The sequence below is a fragment of the Polyodon spathula genome, chromosome 9, assembly GCF_017654505.1.
Source record: "Polyodon spathula isolate WHYD16114869_AA chromosome 9, ASM1765450v1, whole genome shotgun sequence".
NCBI lineage: Eukaryota > Metazoa > Chordata > Actinopteri > Acipenseriformes > Polyodontidae > Polyodon > Polyodon spathula.
Genome location: NC_054542.1, coordinates 26,198,426 through 26,217,373, shown reverse-complemented (window position 1 = coordinate 26,217,373; position 18,948 = coordinate 26,198,426). Strand labels below are relative to the sequence as shown.

Genomic DNA, 18,948 nt, shown 5'->3' with positions numbered 1-18,948 from the left:
TGTCCTCTTTATCTCCAGGTACATCAAAACAATATGTCTTGTGTAGGAAAGGTTTACTGGTGTAATCTACAGTTCATTGAATGATCCAGCGTATATGTGGTGTTACCTCAATATTCCACATCGTTTTGTTGTTGTTCGATCATTAATTCCATATTAAAGGAGCAAACATTAAATATGGCAAAAACAACATCGCCAGTACAATCAAAAATCTTGTTACGGCATTTGACAGGTATACATTTTACATGTCCTTTCATACATTATGACAGCTGCTTTTTAAACCAGCACCCCCCACCCCCCCACCCCCCCATTTAGATTTCAGATTCGATTTTTGGTTTGGGAATCATGGCTTCAATACAGCAAGTGAAGTCACCATAAGAAACCAGACTTTAAGAAACAGATTGCTTCAGTCTACAGCTCTTCAATTGCCTTGATCACCAGAATTGGCAGCTACATCACTGGGCACCTGTTTTGTTCACCGATGAATCAAGATTTTATCGGTTCAGTAATGATCAAAGTGTTCCAGTATGGAAAGCCTGAGGAGAACGATTTGCTCATTTCAACCTTGCTCAATATGACTCACTGACAGTGTGGAGAGGCTCCTGCATTGGAGGTTGCACAGATCATATTGTGCTTCCAAGGAATGGATTTACAGCTCTATCATACATAGAAACTTTCTTGGACCATTTGCTGGTGCAATTGGCATTGTGTTTATTCTGATGTAAGATAATGCCCGTTGTCATACTGCAAGGATTGTCATGGATATTCCTAAACAGGAGACCATAGAGGTTACGGACTAGCCAGCAAGAAGTCTGGATCCTAATTTCATAGAGCACCTTTAGGATCTTCAAGGAATTCGTATTCATCAGCATTGTAACCCTCTACGTGAGACCAGAAAGCTTGGTGTTGCACTGGATCCTCCTAAACGCCATTGACGCCTGATTAGATAGACAGTAAAGATTGCATCAACACAAGATGAACCCATACTCAATACTGAAACATTCAAATAGACCATTTTCAAACTCTATGAAAAAGCCTTTTTTATTTCAGTTTCCACGGGTCTTGTGTTAAGATGCATGTTTCTAATGTTACGCACATAATACAATGAAGTTATGTGTAATGTCAGTGTTTTATTTGTTTCTTTTCTGCTGCTTTGTACTAGTTCTAGAGAGCCTGCCACCTACCCGGTATAAGGAGACTGTGACTACCCTCTTGTTGTGGATCCAGCAATCAGAAACCAGACTCTCCATTCCTCAGGTTACAGTCACTGAGTACGAGATCATGGAGCAGAGACTTAAGGAGTTAAAGGTTTGTGCTTTTTTTCTGACATAAAAAAAACAAACAAATGTATGAAGTGATTGAGGCGATATCCAGATACAATTAAAATAATCTTTACAAAGACTATTTTCAACACTGGACATTTAAATTTTTTCAGTATCATTAATTTCACATGGGCCTCCCCTGCACTGTTGCATTTCATTAAACTGTTCTATTTAAAGGGAGGAAAGTACAGCTGTGGAAACCCACTTTGGTACAAGGGCTTGAAAAACCTTTTTTATTTGTTTAAATGACTGCCTGTAGGGAACTATTATTTTGTATTGTCTGTGTGTGTGTGTGTGTGTGTGTGTGTGTCTATATATTATATATATATATATATATATATATATATATATATATATATATATATATATATATATATATATATATACATACATAATCTTTATTCCTTTTTTATGCATGTGTGTAAGTCTGAGCTGGACTTCAGTGATGTGTTTGTGTTTTCTGAGGGAAACCAAAGACCAAAGCTTGGCCTGTTACATTTTCGATTATGCAGCATATATAACCATGCAACAGTATGGTAATAAACTGGTACTACCAATGTTTCCTGGTTTTAAAAGGCAATTACAAGTGGAATGATTGTGTCATTTCATGGAAATGACCTGCATCGTGGTGTTACCATGTAATTATTTCAGGTAAAAAGATGTCCATGTAATTACATAATAGTTACAGTGTGAGAGAAAGAACCATTGGTAGTTAGCGGGGTATTACAAAAGTGCTACCGATGTTACAAAGGTTCGTGGAGGGCAAACCAGTGGCGCGTCTTAATAGTAAACAAAACAAGTCAAATAAAAACAAACTGGAAAGCTAGAAAATTAAAATGGCATTGCCAGTGCTGAAACATGAACGTGTACTCCTTTGCAGCAGTGGTAGAGTACTATAAAGGGCTGTCTGGCTACTAAATGGAGCTTGGAGAGCCTAGTATATGCCTGGGGCTGTAGAGCAGAGAACACTTGAGCACAAAATAATCAAACTGATAGAAGGGATATTTTTATAAAGTATAACACAGGCTTCAATGACAGCTTGAGTTGTCAGCTCACTATATTTCAATGGATTTCATTGTTTATGTTCATCAGAATCAAACCCTCAATACCATTTATTTAAAAAAAAAAAAAACATAGCTGTTAGTATCGCAGAAAATAAGCCATGTTAATATGCATTGCTTTGGTGTACCTGTGGAAAACACAGTCTGTGGGCAAAATCCATCGTTCAGGGAATATGAGAAAACTATAAAAGAAAGTAAAACCTGTCTTTGAGGTGGACAAAGTGCTTTATTTACACTTTTTTGTCACAGTCTTTCTATTGCCAATATGGGAGATTAATTGCATTGTATTGGTTATGAGCCCAACAGGACTAATACGACGTGGGGGGGTAAATAAAACAAATCAGTTGGATTGTTTATTTTTTGCACGTACAGGTGTGGTTTGTGTTAGTCAGCAATTCCTCTGTTTGTTATTATCAGTACAACTGATACAGTCGAAGCCATTAAAGAGAAGTGCAGTTGAACAACACAAGTCAGATTAGTAAATTAGTACAGCAGATAAAGTGCACCGAAACACATGCGAACAAGTACTTAAAGAAAAAATGCATTTATTTCTAATTAAGTCTTACTTCAGTGCTGTAATTTTGTTTACTGAACATGTACTTTTTTGTTTTGTTTTGTCAAGCTTTTAATTTAAGCATTGGCCTAATATCCGCACTCCTTTGACAGCAGCCTGCTGAAACCAAATGAAAAGTGCATCCTCTACATTACTGTCTCTCCCCTTGCGTTTCCTTTTCATTTCAGGATTTATGTTTGATCGACACTCACCCATAGTAGCATATGTTTTTGCTTATCCTCCCTGCCTGGCTTTTGGAGATATGAAATTGAGCAGCAAAGTAGGACAGAGACGATGTGGGGTTCTGCAGAGCTTCCAGAACCTTTACCTACCCTGTCAGCGAGTGACAGTTTGTATCTCCGCTGAGACATTTTTGTATTGAAACTGTGTTACTGTGCAACTTTTCCTGAAACTGCTGTTCAGCTTTCAGTGTACAGGCAAAGCGCAACACTGGTGAGAAGCCCACCAATCGTCCCACTAAAGCAAATTATTTATTTATCTTTTATCGTGTGTACAAACCGAAGTTGACTTGCACATTTTTTATAGAGGAAAATCGATTCCTATAAAAGTGTCTCCCTAAAGCGATCATCTCGCTTAAGCGTTTCCGGTTATGCTGGCGTGTACTGAACTTCCAAATTGTAAAAGGAAGAAAGGACACTTGGTTAGGCAGATACTTAGGAAGATAGGAAGATCATTTTAAGAGAACATTAAAGTAATAAAGAACCTTATCTGTAAATTGTGTTTTATTAGAAAACCTACATCTTCATCAGTCATACTGTACATAAACTGGTTTAGGTTGTCATGGTCTCACTATATGTTGGTCGGTGCAATGGTTTTATAAAATCCTTTTTTTTGCCCTCCAGGTCTTACAGGGCTCCCTGCAGGAACAACAGAGTGGCCTCAACTACCTAACATCCACCATGGAGGAGGTGTGTCAGAAAGCCCCTGTGGAGATCAGCAAGAAGTACCAGCTGGAGATCGAGGCCATCCTCTGTCGCTGGAAGAAGCTGTCAGCTCAGCTGGGAGAACAGGGCCAGAAACTGGAGGAGCTGATGACCAAACTCCAGCAGTTTCAAGTTAGTTATCTGCTTCATTGTACTCTATAGTGTTCTCAGCTATTTGAGACCTACTGTACCTGAGGGTACAACATAGCTTATTGCAGCTGTTTGAAAAGACCTGACTTGCAAACATGATGGTGGGGCCATGCTGAAATTATCCTTCATTTTTTGTATGAAAGTGCAGTTCACTCAAAATGATCTGCGCATAGGCTGGCATGGAAATGTGTAGCAGGAAAGGCCATTCTTTGACTCCATGAGGACGACTCCATGTAAAGTGATGTAAAAACCAAGTACTGCTTGCATTATCTATTTGTTGATCATGGCACTGTGTATTGGGTTGTTATATAGACAACATATAAATTAATTAGCTGGCTTCCAGTTTTTTTCACCGCTGTTTAATTAAAGCCTTTGAATCAAATCTTTGAGGTCTCCATAAGTAAGGTGTAGCAACCCTGGCTGCTGCTTTAAAGCTTGCATAACAACTGTTATTTTGTACTGGTGGTTTAGAAGAAAAACACAATAATTAAGTTAAGAAAGACTCATAGGTGGAAGCTATTGTCTCAGGATACTGAATCATTATATTTGTGTTAGCATACAATACATCATTATAAGAACAGCTTTTAAGGGATAATCAGTAATTAACACTGCATATTGCTTGCACACCTCGTGTATGCCAAGTGCATTGGCATTAAACCTGCGTATGAGTAGGGTAGCACTGTGCATACTGTGTGTGCGATAATTAAAATGAATGATTATTTTTGCTGTAATTTAATTTTACAAGAATGTAAATTATGCATAGTTATTAAAAACCGTATGAATTGTCTTAACTAATCAGATTCTGAGCAGTCATTCCAGTGGTAGAGTCCGAAACTGCCAAATATAATCCAGCACCCTGAGTATAACAATTGTAACTGAGCAGCACGGCTAGTGTAACACATGCATCTCTACTGTACTCCCCTGTCTAAACACCAGAGTATATCATAATTCATATTATAACCAGAATATGCAACCTGTATAAACACAAATACATGTGTCATAAATATGTGAAATGATGCTCATTAGACGATAGATTATAGGTGGCTCTCTCTTGGCTCAGAAAAAACTACTGCTGCAGTCATTAACAAGCAGGAATGGCTATTTTATCAGATATTATATGCTTTAAAAAAAGAAAATAAAAATACCACAATTTAACATTCAAAACTGGCATTCAAGATACTTTAACATGGAACATGTATGAAAGAAGACAAAAGCTTAAATTATATAGCCGTATGCACAGTACATATAACCCTCATTAAGTTAGTTGCATTAAGGTTTGTGTGGCTGTTAACCATGCTTTCTTTACAGAACGACACAAAAACTTTGCAGAAATGGATGGCAGAAGTGGATGTTTTCCTAAATGAAGAATGGCCTGCGCTGGGCGATTCAGAAGCTCTTGAAAAGCAACTGGAGCAATGCACAGTGAGCACATTACTCCAGCCCATCTAGTGATGTTATATTCTTTACAATAACGATCAGGCCTAATCCCTAAATGCAGTGTTTTCATTTAAACGTTGCACACAGTCAGCTATAGAAGCTGGTGCAGCTTATTAATGACATTTAAGTAAATGCACTGTATTTGGCATGTAAAAAAAAAAAACAAACAAAAAAAAAACAAGCCTAGAAATAAAACTCTTAACTCGCAGCTACTGTAGATTAAAAATCCAATTTTCCCCACAGGTTGTAAAGGAGATTAGAGCTCACTCGTCATTTACAATGCATGATAGAAAAATATTTTTTAAATCCTCTTCTCTGTAACAAATGAACTGAGAATACCTGAAGTACATTCCCGCACGTGAGAAGTTTGAAACGGATTAAAAGTGTATTCAGTAAATACACTGGCTAACCTTTTTTTTCAATTAATTTGAGGGCACAATGTTGTGATGAGACATAACTTGCTTATCAGCTGAACTACTGCAACTCAGTAGTCAAGGTCAAATATAATTGAAGGGCTATCATTTGCATTCACAACAAGGAAGGCATTACTCAGAAGGGTTTAAAAATACAACACATTACTCTCCCTCGTTTTATGTTTTGTGTACATATTCCTGCAATATCTTTTTCAATATTATTACCATTGTTGTCCCTAGTCATATATCCCTAGTCATAAATCTGTTTTGACCAATTGTTTTGTTTCACAGCATTGGCTGCTAAAAATCCAACCTGTTCAGTCAGAAACATTTCATTAGTTCCCAACTCCTCTCTCAAAGTTCCCAATTTTGATTGGTTCATCTGTCCTCCCTCTTCTCTCCGGCACAGGATCAGTAGGGCAGGAACAGGTTTATTTAATATGCATGACAAGCCCCACATAATGGAAATAAATTCATCAATTATTTTGGTGGGTTAAGGTGGAACCAGTATTAAAACTTAAGTGAGAACTCTACATGAAAAGCAACACGTCAGCGTTTAGACAGACAGCAGATTTCACTGCCTCGGTTTTAACTTGTTCTGTGTGTTCTTACGCGATTTTCGAACGTGTCAGTTTAGTCATCCGTCTATTTTAAGTTGCTCCTCACCGCTCTGTGGCGACCACTACAGGCCAGGTGCTGAGTGATCTTGGAGGCGGAGATTTGCTGGTCTGGTCTTTGTCCTCCGGAGTCAATTAGACTGCAGACATCTGCTCTCTCTCTTGGTAACAAGATCTTGCATAAAAGTTACTTGGCAGCTTTGGTGCCAATTATTATTAAATCAATTAGTCAGTCTCATCAACCTATAGATTTATGTGATTACTCAATAACATCATCAAAATAATGTGGTGGTGGAACAGAAAGTAAAAGATGGTTGTTTATAATGGGTCAATTGCAGCGAACCAGTGATTTATTTCACATGAAGTGGGCATGCGGACTCGAAAATCCTGAAAATCTGTACTAATTTAATCCTGATTGCAGTGTACCAGTCAGATGATCACGGTAATTGGTCGAAATAAGTGGAACAAGTTAGACGTATATGGAGACTAACCTACAGCTATGGCCACAGGTTTTGCATCACCCTATAGAATGAACAAATGCTGCTTCATAAAGTTGAGTGAACCCTGAAAATAATATTACGTTAATATATTAAATTACATACCGCTTTGTAGTTTCCCATATACTTAACAAAAAACTGACAAAGTAAAAAATTTGACTTTTCTAAATCATGAAATATTGTACTACCATTATAGCTTCTGGTAGACTTTTGTAGTTCCCTATCAAGTATGAAATGTAACCATTACCTAATGGGTAGTTATCCTTAAAGACCATGAAAACCCGATTTTGCTTGCATTCTACACTTATTGTAATTAATTACATGCTTTTACTATTACTAAATACATGTTTGTGCATGCAGCCGTGGTTTTTGTTAGTCCCTTAGCGGCTGGTCCCTTAAAATTCGTATTAACGAGAATTGACTGTCTTCCTGTAAGTATCATAACTTGTCAATGAGGCACCATGAGAAATTTTGTGTTAACTGTCTAGGCTACTAAGTAGGCCAAGTTAATTTAATAATATTTAAAAAAAAAATAAATAATGCTACAGTCATTTAGTTTCAATTTAAAATATTTTATTTGCATTATACACCAATGTTCACACCAATTTAGAATGTTCATAATATACCGTATAACAGGACATTTTGGCTGGAAATTTATTTTGGCTTTATTGGTGGTTTTGATTGGATTGCCAATATCTCTTACACCAATCAGAGTGGGTGATCCCGGCCTCTGACAGACTGGTATGCAGCACAGGTTAAAGAAACGCTGGGAAAGAGAAAGAATGTGTCAGATGTCATAGTGAATTGGAGAATGGCACATGTGACCAGGAACTCCAAGACGGTGTAAACTGCACCTGCTACTGTGGTACCTGTACGGCTGTTCTTTTTTATGTTAAGCAAGTTTGTGTTATTTTTTTTCAAGGGATAAAGTAAATACTGTAACAGCCAAAATAGTTTATTCCAGGCGTGTTAGAAAGTCTGTAACAAAAGCAAATTTGCTTTGGATTGTTATTGTCGATTTGTTGTAGATACTACTATTAAGACACCCACCGTGCAGGTATCGCAATGTCCTTATATATTTTTAAAATAAATTAGTTTTAAAATAAAGTTGATTTTGCCAGTGTTTGCTAGTCTGTTAACTAGTTTTATATTCAAGGCATTTTAATTTTGGCTTTATTGTTAAAGTTTTCACACATGGCAATACTGTCCTGCAATTACTAAATGATACTGTGATCATTCCACTGTGTTATGTTAGTGAACCAGAGCTACGTTTTAAAACAGTTAGCAAATGCCTACAATTAAAGTGTACTGCGGCTACCAATCCTTTCCAATTACTGGTATCTTAAAATTAAGGACTATGTAACGATAATGCTGTAACTCATGTTTAGAAGGCTTCTTTGTTCTTATCCAAGTTGCTGCAATGACATTGTAGATGCTATAACGAGTTACTGTAAATAGATATTGTTTCAGAAGACAGATTTCCTTAAGTAAACATGTATTTGAATGTTTTTTAAATTAAAAGCAGAAATACAAAACTGTGGCATTTTGCTAAGTGAAAAACGGCAATTCAAAAACCATCAAAATCTTCCAAGGTAGCAAATCCACCAAATTAAATATGATATAACTTACTATAAACACTTTAAACTTCATTGCAGTAGAATTTTGATGCAGAGATTTTTATTTTTTATTCAGGGTGTCTTTTCATGGAAATTATGGGAATTTATTTCCCAAAAGTTAAATCTGCAATGAAACTGTTATGAAGTTGCAGCTGTGCTTCAAATATGGTCAATAAAAGAAATAGCAACGCATATAGTACATTAAGGCTTTACTCTGACTATGAAGCACAGCTGCATGATCCCTGTCTCCAACTATTGTGTGTTTTGGTGGGAGTGGCAGTTAGCTGAGTGATGTGCAAATATTAATTAATTATTAATTTTAGTTTCTTTAAAAAAGATATAACAGTTTGTTGACATTTGTTTTATTATTACATTAAGAGTTCATCTTTAAAGTACTAACACTGTCATAAAACATTTTAATTTAAAGACTGATTTTTATATTGTGTTGATTGTTATTAAATAAACCAACAACAGTCTAGTAAAGATTAATCAAAATTAAACTGTTGTATATTTAAATATTGAGTCGGTGGTTAATGCCTGTCCAACATTTTTGTGTGCCTCATATTTACCCCCAGAAATGTGGTTCTTGTAACCATTCCCTGCAAAAGTTTGTCCTTCCCTACCATCAACAAGCTGTCTTCCATTCAGAACCAATGAAAACACTTCTTTTGGAAATGGATGGCTGCTAGGCTCTAAATTATTGCCCAGAGGGAAGCCTATGGGTACAACATTCAGTTCAACGTTTAACCAATAGATCACAAAAAAAGAGTGTTTGTCTTAGGGAATCATTGATTGGGGAGGAGAGTAAGGCAGACACAATGGGCAGGATTTTCAGAAGGTTGTAAATGATAACATCAGTGTTAATCAAGAAATCAGTATGTAACATTGGTCTTGGCGTTTTCACACAGTCGTTATACCTAGTCCATTACTAAATAATCATCTTAATGTGATTTCTAAAATTATGTTGATTTACAAAATAATGTTACTATCTTAACAAGCAGTGCTGCTTGTGTTTGTGTGGGAATTTATCAGGAGTTAATTTACACTTGGGAAAGGGGGGTTTTAATTAACGAAAGACTATAACTCGCCTTGAAACTGAAATTTTACAGACCATGGCTGTGACGCCGACAATACACTGCCCAATGACATTGCAGGAAGGGATGCATAAAGTACAGTGGCAATGGGGCGAATAAATAGGTGAAAAGATAAGGTTATGGCAGTAATAAATATCTATAATTTTGGGTAGAACTTTAGGCAACATGATAGTGAAAACCACGTATGACTGGAGACATGCTTGCGCTTTCTCTCTCTTTTAAACACACACATACATACCTACATACATACATACATACATACATACATACATACATATTCACACGTTATTCCATTGGTTTGTATATAATGTCCATGTCGATATATTTTGAAAACAAGACCTGACAGCCCCGTGTTGTACTTTTTAACTATTAGATTAAATACACTATGTAACACAATTTGTGTTCCTGGGTAGTAAGTGTTATTTCCTAATTGCTTATGCCTCAAAAGTATAGAAAATGGCTATTATTCCCCACAAACTTTGCTTTTGTGACCAGGACAGTGATATTTCAAAATGTCACTATTTCCAATGAGAAAACGGGCAAATGTGTGTCTTTTCGTTCACATAAAGTCAGAAAAAAACAACATATGAATCCAAATTAACATGTATTTATACTAAAGTAATACAAAATACAAAAATGACTACAAAAGATTTAGAAGTGAGTAGTTTTTTGAGATTTACGATTATACTGTAAATACAGTATAATCGTAAATCTCGAAAAACTACTCACTTCTAAATCTTTTGTAGTCATTTTTGTATTACTTTAGTATAAATACATGTTAATTTGGATTCATATATTGTTTTTTTCTGACTTTATGTGAACGAAAAGACACACATTTGCCCGTTTTCCCATTGGAAATAGTGATATTTTTATAATGAAGGTAACCTATAATGTGTCACCCAAAACAATAACTAACAACTACAAACACAAATGGCACTTCAAGCATATTTATTTGTAGCCTACAATCATACATACAAAAGTGCCATCAAAAGTTGATGGCAACAGAAAATAAATTCCAACCAATACAGATATAGCTTACCCCCACCCCATCCAAAAAAGAAATAAAAAAAGTTATTATTTTTCTTAATAATCTGTGACGTCCGATTTTTACCCACACGCCAGATAATCGTGAATCAGCATTGAATATGTGAACTTATCTATGTAAAAGTATATTCTGCATGACAAAATGCACAATTTTAAGTGAAGCTGACAAATTATACACAAAATAGATATTATACATTATTTTTTATTATTTCATTTCCATTTGGCTGCTGCTCGCTGGTGGAAGAGCCGTCTCAGTGTATCGTAGTAGTTACAATGTCTGTATTTGACATGCTCAACAGAGTAGCGAGTCAATTTTCACTCATAGTCAGTAGAATTTAATTAGTCATAAAAGTCTATTCAGGGAATCTTTTAAAATGTAATTTTAAGTGCATTTCCAATCAGTGTAATGTAAAACATGTGTAAAACTACTAGGTGTGGAGCAAACCAAGGTTTTAAGACAGTTAGTTTAACTGATAAGCACATTTTGAAATCCTAAACAAAAGTTAATACATTAAATGACACACTTCACACTATAAAATACTTTAAGTCTAAATGTTTGTCATTAAACATACAAAGATATTTTTTCTACTGTATTTCTAAGATTAAATGGTGAAGTGGCAAGGTGATGTCAGGACAATGGCACTCATTCTGTTTGTGTATGTGTCTGTATTCTCTCGTCAGGCTTTGGTGAATGACATCCACACGATCCAGCCCAGTCTGAATGGTATCAACAACGTGGGCCAGACTCTCAAAAGCGAGGCGGAGCCTGCCTTTGCCAGCAAGCTGCAGGAAGAGCTCACTGAACTCAATGCTCAGTGGGAGAATATCTGCAAACAGGTGCAGGATAATTGAAAGAGCAAACTAATGAATTCTACAGCGACAGACCAATTCTGTAGCCTTGCTATTGTCTACAGCACAAGCAGGCAGCTTTAACCTTTCCATTCCATTCCTATTGCAAGGACCCTGTTGAAGATCAAGTAAGGCCTTGGTCTTGCAATGGAATTGTCTGGAAACTTGCCTACCCCTGAACTGTGTGTTTTGAAATGGCACCTGTATTAATGCTTTGACAGCAAGGTGTCAACTTCTTCCCCACAGCCTTCTCTTGTGTGAGCAATGTTTCATTGCTCTGTAAACATAGTGTAGATTGAAAACCTCATTCATTTTTTTTAATTAAACTTAAAATAAAGTAGACAGACTTATACATGTTACCCTGTAATTTAGAGTACCGGCATGTGTTTTTGAAATTTAATTACTCTTTAAATAGTAATGTGAAATTGTATATATTGCTGTTAACTTTTGTACATTACGTTTTCCAACCAAAGGACTTGCCTGAAGTGCATTTTCTGACTGGAATCTTTTTTTTTTGTTATTTTATATATATATGTAAAGGCATATGCTAAAAAGTCAGCCTTAAAGGGTGGATTAGACAAGACGGTGAGTCTGAGGAAGGACCTGACTGAAATGCAGGAGTGGATAACACAGGCGGAAGAAGATTACCTGGAGAGGGATTTTGAGTACAAAACACCAGAGCAGTTGAAAAGGGCAGTGGAGGAGTTAAAGGTAAACCTTTGAAAATGAGTACCAGGAAGCACCGTTACCCAAACGTTATACAGACCTCCTGCTTTCCCATGTTTCTATATGTTGTAATTTTCTTTTAGTATGTTGTTCCTCAGTGAATGCTGTACAGGTTAGGTTCTGACCCTTTGCAATTGCCACATCATCAAATGTACATTGTTTCTATCTGTTTATCGATCTATTTATCTATTCTACTTTTAATAACGTGTTTTTAATAATGTGTTATATAAATAGATCATTTAACTAAGGGGAGACTACATGCCACCAGATACAAACATTTAGTTTGTGTAGCAGCTAAAATAAATATGAATGTCAGTGGCATTCCACTCTCATATGCAGACTTCTTTGCATCTTCAAATAAAAAGTATAGCATATTTGTCACTAGCTCTGGCAAACTGAGTCTTATGGCAAAAATATGAAAACGTAGGTAATGGTAACATCTTTTCAAGAGCTTTGCAATGCTACCTTATTTTATAAGACATCTTACTGTATGTGGTTCTGGAAATTTCTTTTCCCTTTTTTATGAATAAAATCAAGTTTGATATTGCTAAAAAAATGTTCTGGACTGTTGATGATTTAATTAACTTTGCAAAAAAAAAAAAACCCCAAAAAACAGTTTCATGAATATTCAACTTTATCTAGCTTTGTGAATAAAGCCTATTGGCTTTAAATGCTTTTTACACAATGTTCCCCTACTGTTAAAATAGACAATAGCATAACTACCAAATTTGCCATTCTCTCACAGTGGAAATTTCATTTTATTTAAAAACAGGTATAGTTTTCCTATGGAAATGTCTTTTTCTCTTAATCTAGTTAGGTATCTAGCAAGGGATTACTAATATATTACATTCACAAAAAAGTTTAAAAAAAACTCTGTGACATTTCAAGAGGATCTCAGATGGCTTGTGTAATTACTGATAAACGAACATATGTTTGTGGATTTCTACAGTGCTTTCATATTACAGCAGAGAAGGTTAAGTCTGTTTTCACGCTGAAGTAATTCAACACTTCTCCTTTGTGTAACAAGAGTACACTGTGGAATTGTTATTTAAACAAAGATGTAATAACTAAATGAACACAGCGATTTATATTCTACTGTGCCATCGTATGATGTTAGCTGAAATATTGTAGGGTTAGGGTTGACAGCTTCTTGTTCTTTAACATTTTTAAACTCGTCCATTGATACTCCAGCTAGATTTAATAGGCAACAGTTTCAGAATGCTTAGTCTTTTGTGTCTCAATGTATGTAAGGTACATGTAACTGCATGTTTTAAATATTATCAAAACTCTGAATCCAGTCTGAACCTTCTTTTTCTGGCTCCTGCTTTATTTTTGCCTGTCTTCTTAACAGACAGTTCTTATAGAGAATGAGGAAGATTATTTTTAAATTTAGATTATTCAAAAAAAAAAAAAAAAAAAGAAGTATTTATTTTAAACTTAGTAGGGGGCTGTTGGTGAGGGCAACCATCTGCATTTTAGAATACCCCAGGATGAGGAGACATACAATATATAGACTAAACATGCAGGCAGTCTGTGCTGCCAGTGAAGTCATTACCAGTGCTGTTACTAATTATCTCTGACAACTCATTATGCATTGCCACCTGAGAGACTTGTTTTAAATCCTGGGGTATGTGTTTATATGCTATCCATGCAGGTATAATAATAATAATAATAATAATAATAATAATAATAATAATAATAATAATAATAATAATAATAATAATAATTTCTATCCAGGGAGCTAGCTGACACAAAGGTTGACATTTGGGTAGTAACAGAGGCTGTACACCAGTGATTTCTATTTCAATTTTTTATTATTTTTTTGTGAATTTAATTCAGGGTTTAATTGAAAGTGTCAACAGTTCTAGTGTGATTCCTTATTATATTTGAGCAAAAATAGGGGATTGAAAAATAGTTGACTGGTCAGTCAGCTGTTATGACTGACTCTTTTCGATGAATAAGTTTGAAGAAATCAGCATTGCCAAAGTATCCTTGCCCATCAGCTCAAGCCCTTTAAAAAAGAGTTTAAAATGTCTGCATACTGTAAACTAAGTCTAAGCAGTTTAAAGTGCTTACCATTAGTTATGCTTGAATATATAGTACATAGATGGTGAATAATAAATTAACAACTGATGAAACCACTGGAAGTTATAACAAATGAACTGACCCGAAAGATTAAACTCCAAATGTTCATTACGGGACACAAATTATGTAATTAATAAAATGCATGAAATACTTTAGAAATTCATTGGTAATTAATTATTCAATATGAAGTCATATGCACTGGTAACTTTTAAAGTGTTACCTTCATGCAATGCTATAAAAAAGAAGGAACCATTCTCGGATCAAATGTTTTCCTATTTCCTTCCCTACAATTATTATTATTATTATTATTATTATTATTATTATTATTATTATTATTATTATTATTATTGTTTCATTTTATATTGGTTATAGTGAAAATGTAAACTGATTTATTAACGATTAATGTCAATTCTTTAGGTTGCAGTGAATAATTGAAAACCTAGATACTCAATGAAATAATAACCTGAGATGATTGTATGTGTGTGGTTTCAGAGGGCTCAAGAGGAGGTCCAGCAGAAGGAGGTGAAGGTAAAGCTCCTCACAGATTCGGTAAACAGTTTCATAGCGAAGGCTCCTCCCGTCGCTCACGAGGCCTTAAAGACTGAACTTGCCGTTCTGACGTCCAACTACCAGAGACTGTGCAGCAGGCTGAATGGCAAATGCAAAACATTAGAGGTCAGTCTCTGTTTATCAGTCAGCATAACACATTACACGACCGAACAGAAATATTGTGGACTGGACTTTGCAGAACCTTTAAAAATGATGTTTACCATAACTAGTTTACCATGGTTCTTACCATGCTTTTCCATTCTTTGTTTTGCCTTGCTTTTACTGTGCTGTTGCCAGTGTGGTGTACAGATGTATGCATTTATAAGGGTACAGTCCAGTATCTATTGCATCCATATCTAGCAAGGACTCTCTATGTCTCTGCAAGTACTATGTTTGACTATTTGAGAAGCCCGTGGGAGCAGTGATAATCAAAATATGAATTGTGTGAAACAGCTTCAGGGCAGAAGTAAGAGTCATTTTTGGACAAGATGAACATTAAAATCTACATTTATTAAATCCAAATGGCATGTTTATTGTGAAAACTGAAAACAAATATTAAAGGAAAATGATGATGCAAAATAAAAAAAACAATGTTTATACCTGAGGGGGACACATACAATCACAATAAGTGAATCACTGAAAATAAAGATAATCTATCCTAAATGTAGAATATTACATTATGAACTGTTGTAATACCGATTTATTATCCATGTCCAATACCAAGGGTATGAGTAACACATTATAGCTGTTATTTCCCTGAAAAACTAGACCTGCCTTCACATCATGTGAAACATAATTACATTACAAGTACCCATGCATGTTCTAAATCATTTAGGACTTACAAGGTTATATATATATATATATATATATATTATACACGGCTTGGAAAAATAACCACATCTGGTTGGGTTAACAGCATCCAATGACCTTGCGTAGTGTTACTGGAACGGTGTGTGTGTGTGTAATATATATATATATATATATATATATATATATATATATATATATATATATATATATATATATATATATATATTTACGGGAATTACGGGAGCTTTTAAACTAATTTCCACAAAGCTGCATCCTGGTCAAACTTCACTGGTGACATCTAATATTCATTTGTGCAGCACTTCCACTCTATTCCAGTTGTATTCCCAAAATACGATTAATATTACGGTGATAATTGAGTTGCTTGGCACAACGTTCTTTCTGAGTTTCAAGTAAATACACTGAACAAAAATATAAATGCAACATGCAACAATTTCAAAGATTTTACTGTTACAGTTCATATAAGGATATCAGTCAATTGAAATAAATTCATTAGGCCCTAATCTATGGATTTCACATGACTGGGAATACAGATATTCATCTGCTGGTCACAGATACCTTAAAAAAATATTTTTTAAAAAGGTAGGGGCGTGGATCAGAAACAAACAGCTCTGGTGGACATTCCTGCAGTCAGCATGCCAGTTGCACGCTCCCTTCAAACTTGAGACATCTGTGGAATTGTTATGTGACAAAACTGCACATTTTAGAGTGGCCTTTTATTGTCCCTAGCACAAGGTGCACCTGTATAATGATCATGCTGTTTAATCAGCTTCTTGATATGCCACACCTGTCAGATGGGTTGATTATCTTGGCAAAGGAGAAATGATCACTAACAGAGATGTAAACAAATTTGTGCACAAAATTTGAAAGAAATAAGCTTTTTGTGCATATGGAAAATTTCTGGGATCTTTTATTTCAGCTCATGAAACATGGGACCAACACTTTACATGTTGCGTTTATATTTTTGTTCAGTGTATTTTTAACTAGGTGGCTTTTACACATTTAAACTGTGGTTATTAGTCTCTTGCAGATATTAATATTTAACGGAACTCTGCACAGAGATCTGTATTACATTACTGCAATAATACAATAAAATAATGTTGAATTTTATCCCCCCCCCAATTACTCTAGCCTCTATATCTAACCCATGATGAAAATAACCTTGTCCATTGATATTCTGTTGAGTACCATTGCTCTAAACTAGCGTTGTGAGAATATGTTTATGTTATTTAAATTAACATGGCAATGGGTGGTTCAATGGTGGTGCACTTTTGTGCTTAAACGCAACAGAGGTAATTCACTCTCTATTAGTAGTATACTACATCTGTTAAAAAAATCTTTCTTCACCATCAGCCCGGGTGGCTGTGGGCAGTTGACAAACTGCCCGAGCAGATGCCGAAATGACAGAGAATTTGATGCTAATTCGGCATCTGCCCACCACAGCTGGACACTTCGCGAATTGCGGCATTTCGGCAACAGCCCAATTTTGGCTTCGGTCTATAACATATATATATTTTCCCAAAAGTTATTGACTGATAAAATGACTATAAATCTGGGTATGGTTGCTATAAATCACAAACATAGTTTTTTTTAGGTGGTTTGAAAATCACCAAAACTGTATTTTATGTTTTTTTTTTTTCTTAAATGCATTTACTGTATGCCTCACTGGAGTTCTGTATCAGCTCATAAGTCTTTGTCCTTAGGAGGTCTGGGCCTGCTGGTGTGAACTCCTGTCATATCTCGAGGCAGAGAACAGATGGATGGATGACTTGGAACTTAAATTGAGAGCTATAGACAGCATCCAGGGGGGTGCAGAGGAGATCTCAGAGGCATTGGATGTGAGTGACTTACTCCACAAGATATCCACGGCCATACATCTGAACTTGTCACTCTCAACATGGTTATATTATACATACCTTGCTGTGCCCTTGGTATTCGGTTCGAAAAGGACAATATTTATTTATTTATTGTTCAGTAACACCCATTACAATAAGCAGTGTGACATGCAATATCACAAATAAATATGTTTAAAATACTACATTTGAAATTTAACAAGTTTTACACTGTGGAATGTTTAGCATACAAGAAAGTGGCTAACAGCAATACAGGGGTCTATCTGAATTCCTGCAATACCGTACCACAACTATTACAGGAGGTAGACAAATGTGTCTTTATCAATCTCTTTAGCAGTTTGAGCTTGGATATGTTTAATACTGACATAGCTAGACAGATGCACAATGCATGGAGATCATGTTATTATCCTTCCACTTGGCAGTGCCCATATGCATCTACTTGGCTGCTGTTTACTATACCATGTCATACCACCTGACTCCTTTCTCTCTGTTTCAGTCTCTGGAAAGCATGTTGCGCCACCCAGAGGACAACCGTAATCAGGCTCGAGAGCTTGCCCAGACGCTGACAGATGGAGGAATCCTAGATGAGTTGATTAATGAGAAGCTAGAGACCTTTAATACTCGCTGGGATGAGCTACTGCAGCAGGTAGGAGTAAAACTTTTTAAAAGCATTCTCAAACATTTTGGTTTATATATATATATATATATATATATATATATATATATATATATATATATATATATATATATATAAAGCATGCCTTCAGTTATTGTCCCCACCAATAAGCAGTTTATGAAATCTTTACTGGGAAGTACTGAAAATCTGTTCTCAAAACATAAAATTATAACCCTATTTAACTATGCTCCACCCATCAAACCATCAAACTCGTAAAAGGGGACTGTCTAGATGAAAATGAATCACTTTCTCTGCAGTATGCCTGTCTTTCTGTCTGCCTGCTACTCTCCTTCACACGTGAATAGCTTGTGGTGTGATACAAACCCCACAAGTGAGAAGAACTCTTTCCAAAATGTGTAACTTAAATTGTTAACTTGAGGCAAGAGTCAGTTAATTAGGTCCTTGTCCATGACAGAATAAATACAGCAAATCTGTGACAATCCATTACATACTCAGTTTGTGATGCACAATGCTAATGAAGTTTGCTTCATATCCCCCACAGGGGTAGTACAGTATGAGCACTGCCCATCCAGCTGTAACAAGGCTCGCTACTCTAGTGTCATCCCTCACAAGTTCTTGAGTGTATCACAGAATACATTATGGTGTAGGTTGGCCTGTTATCTGCTGGGATGGGCTA

At 35.7% G+C, this 18,948-nt stretch overlaps 1 protein-coding gene across 10 annotated transcripts in view; it reads left to right on the top strand.

The window, feature by feature from the left end:
- The window catches only part of dmd (dystrophin), a 728,160-nt gene that overhangs the window by 300,880 nt on the left and 408,332 nt on the right, over positions 1-18,948 (top strand). For all 10 annotated transcript variants that reach the window (XM_041259003.1, XM_041259005.1, XM_041259010.1 and 7 more), the window contains 8 exons: positions 1,160-1,305; positions 3,797-4,009; positions 5,336-5,449; positions 11,427-11,582; positions 12,135-12,305; positions 14,898-15,080; positions 17,486-17,620; positions 18,132-18,281. In XM_041259003.1, the coding sequence (XP_041114937.1) occupies positions 1,160-1,305; positions 3,797-4,009; positions 5,336-5,449; positions 11,427-11,582; positions 12,135-12,305; positions 14,898-15,080; positions 17,486-17,620; positions 18,132-18,281 (1,268 nt within the window). The remainder of the gene's footprint in view (positions 1-1,159; positions 1,306-3,796; positions 4,010-5,335; positions 5,450-11,426; positions 11,583-12,134; positions 12,306-14,897; positions 15,081-17,485; positions 17,621-18,131; positions 18,282-18,948) is intronic.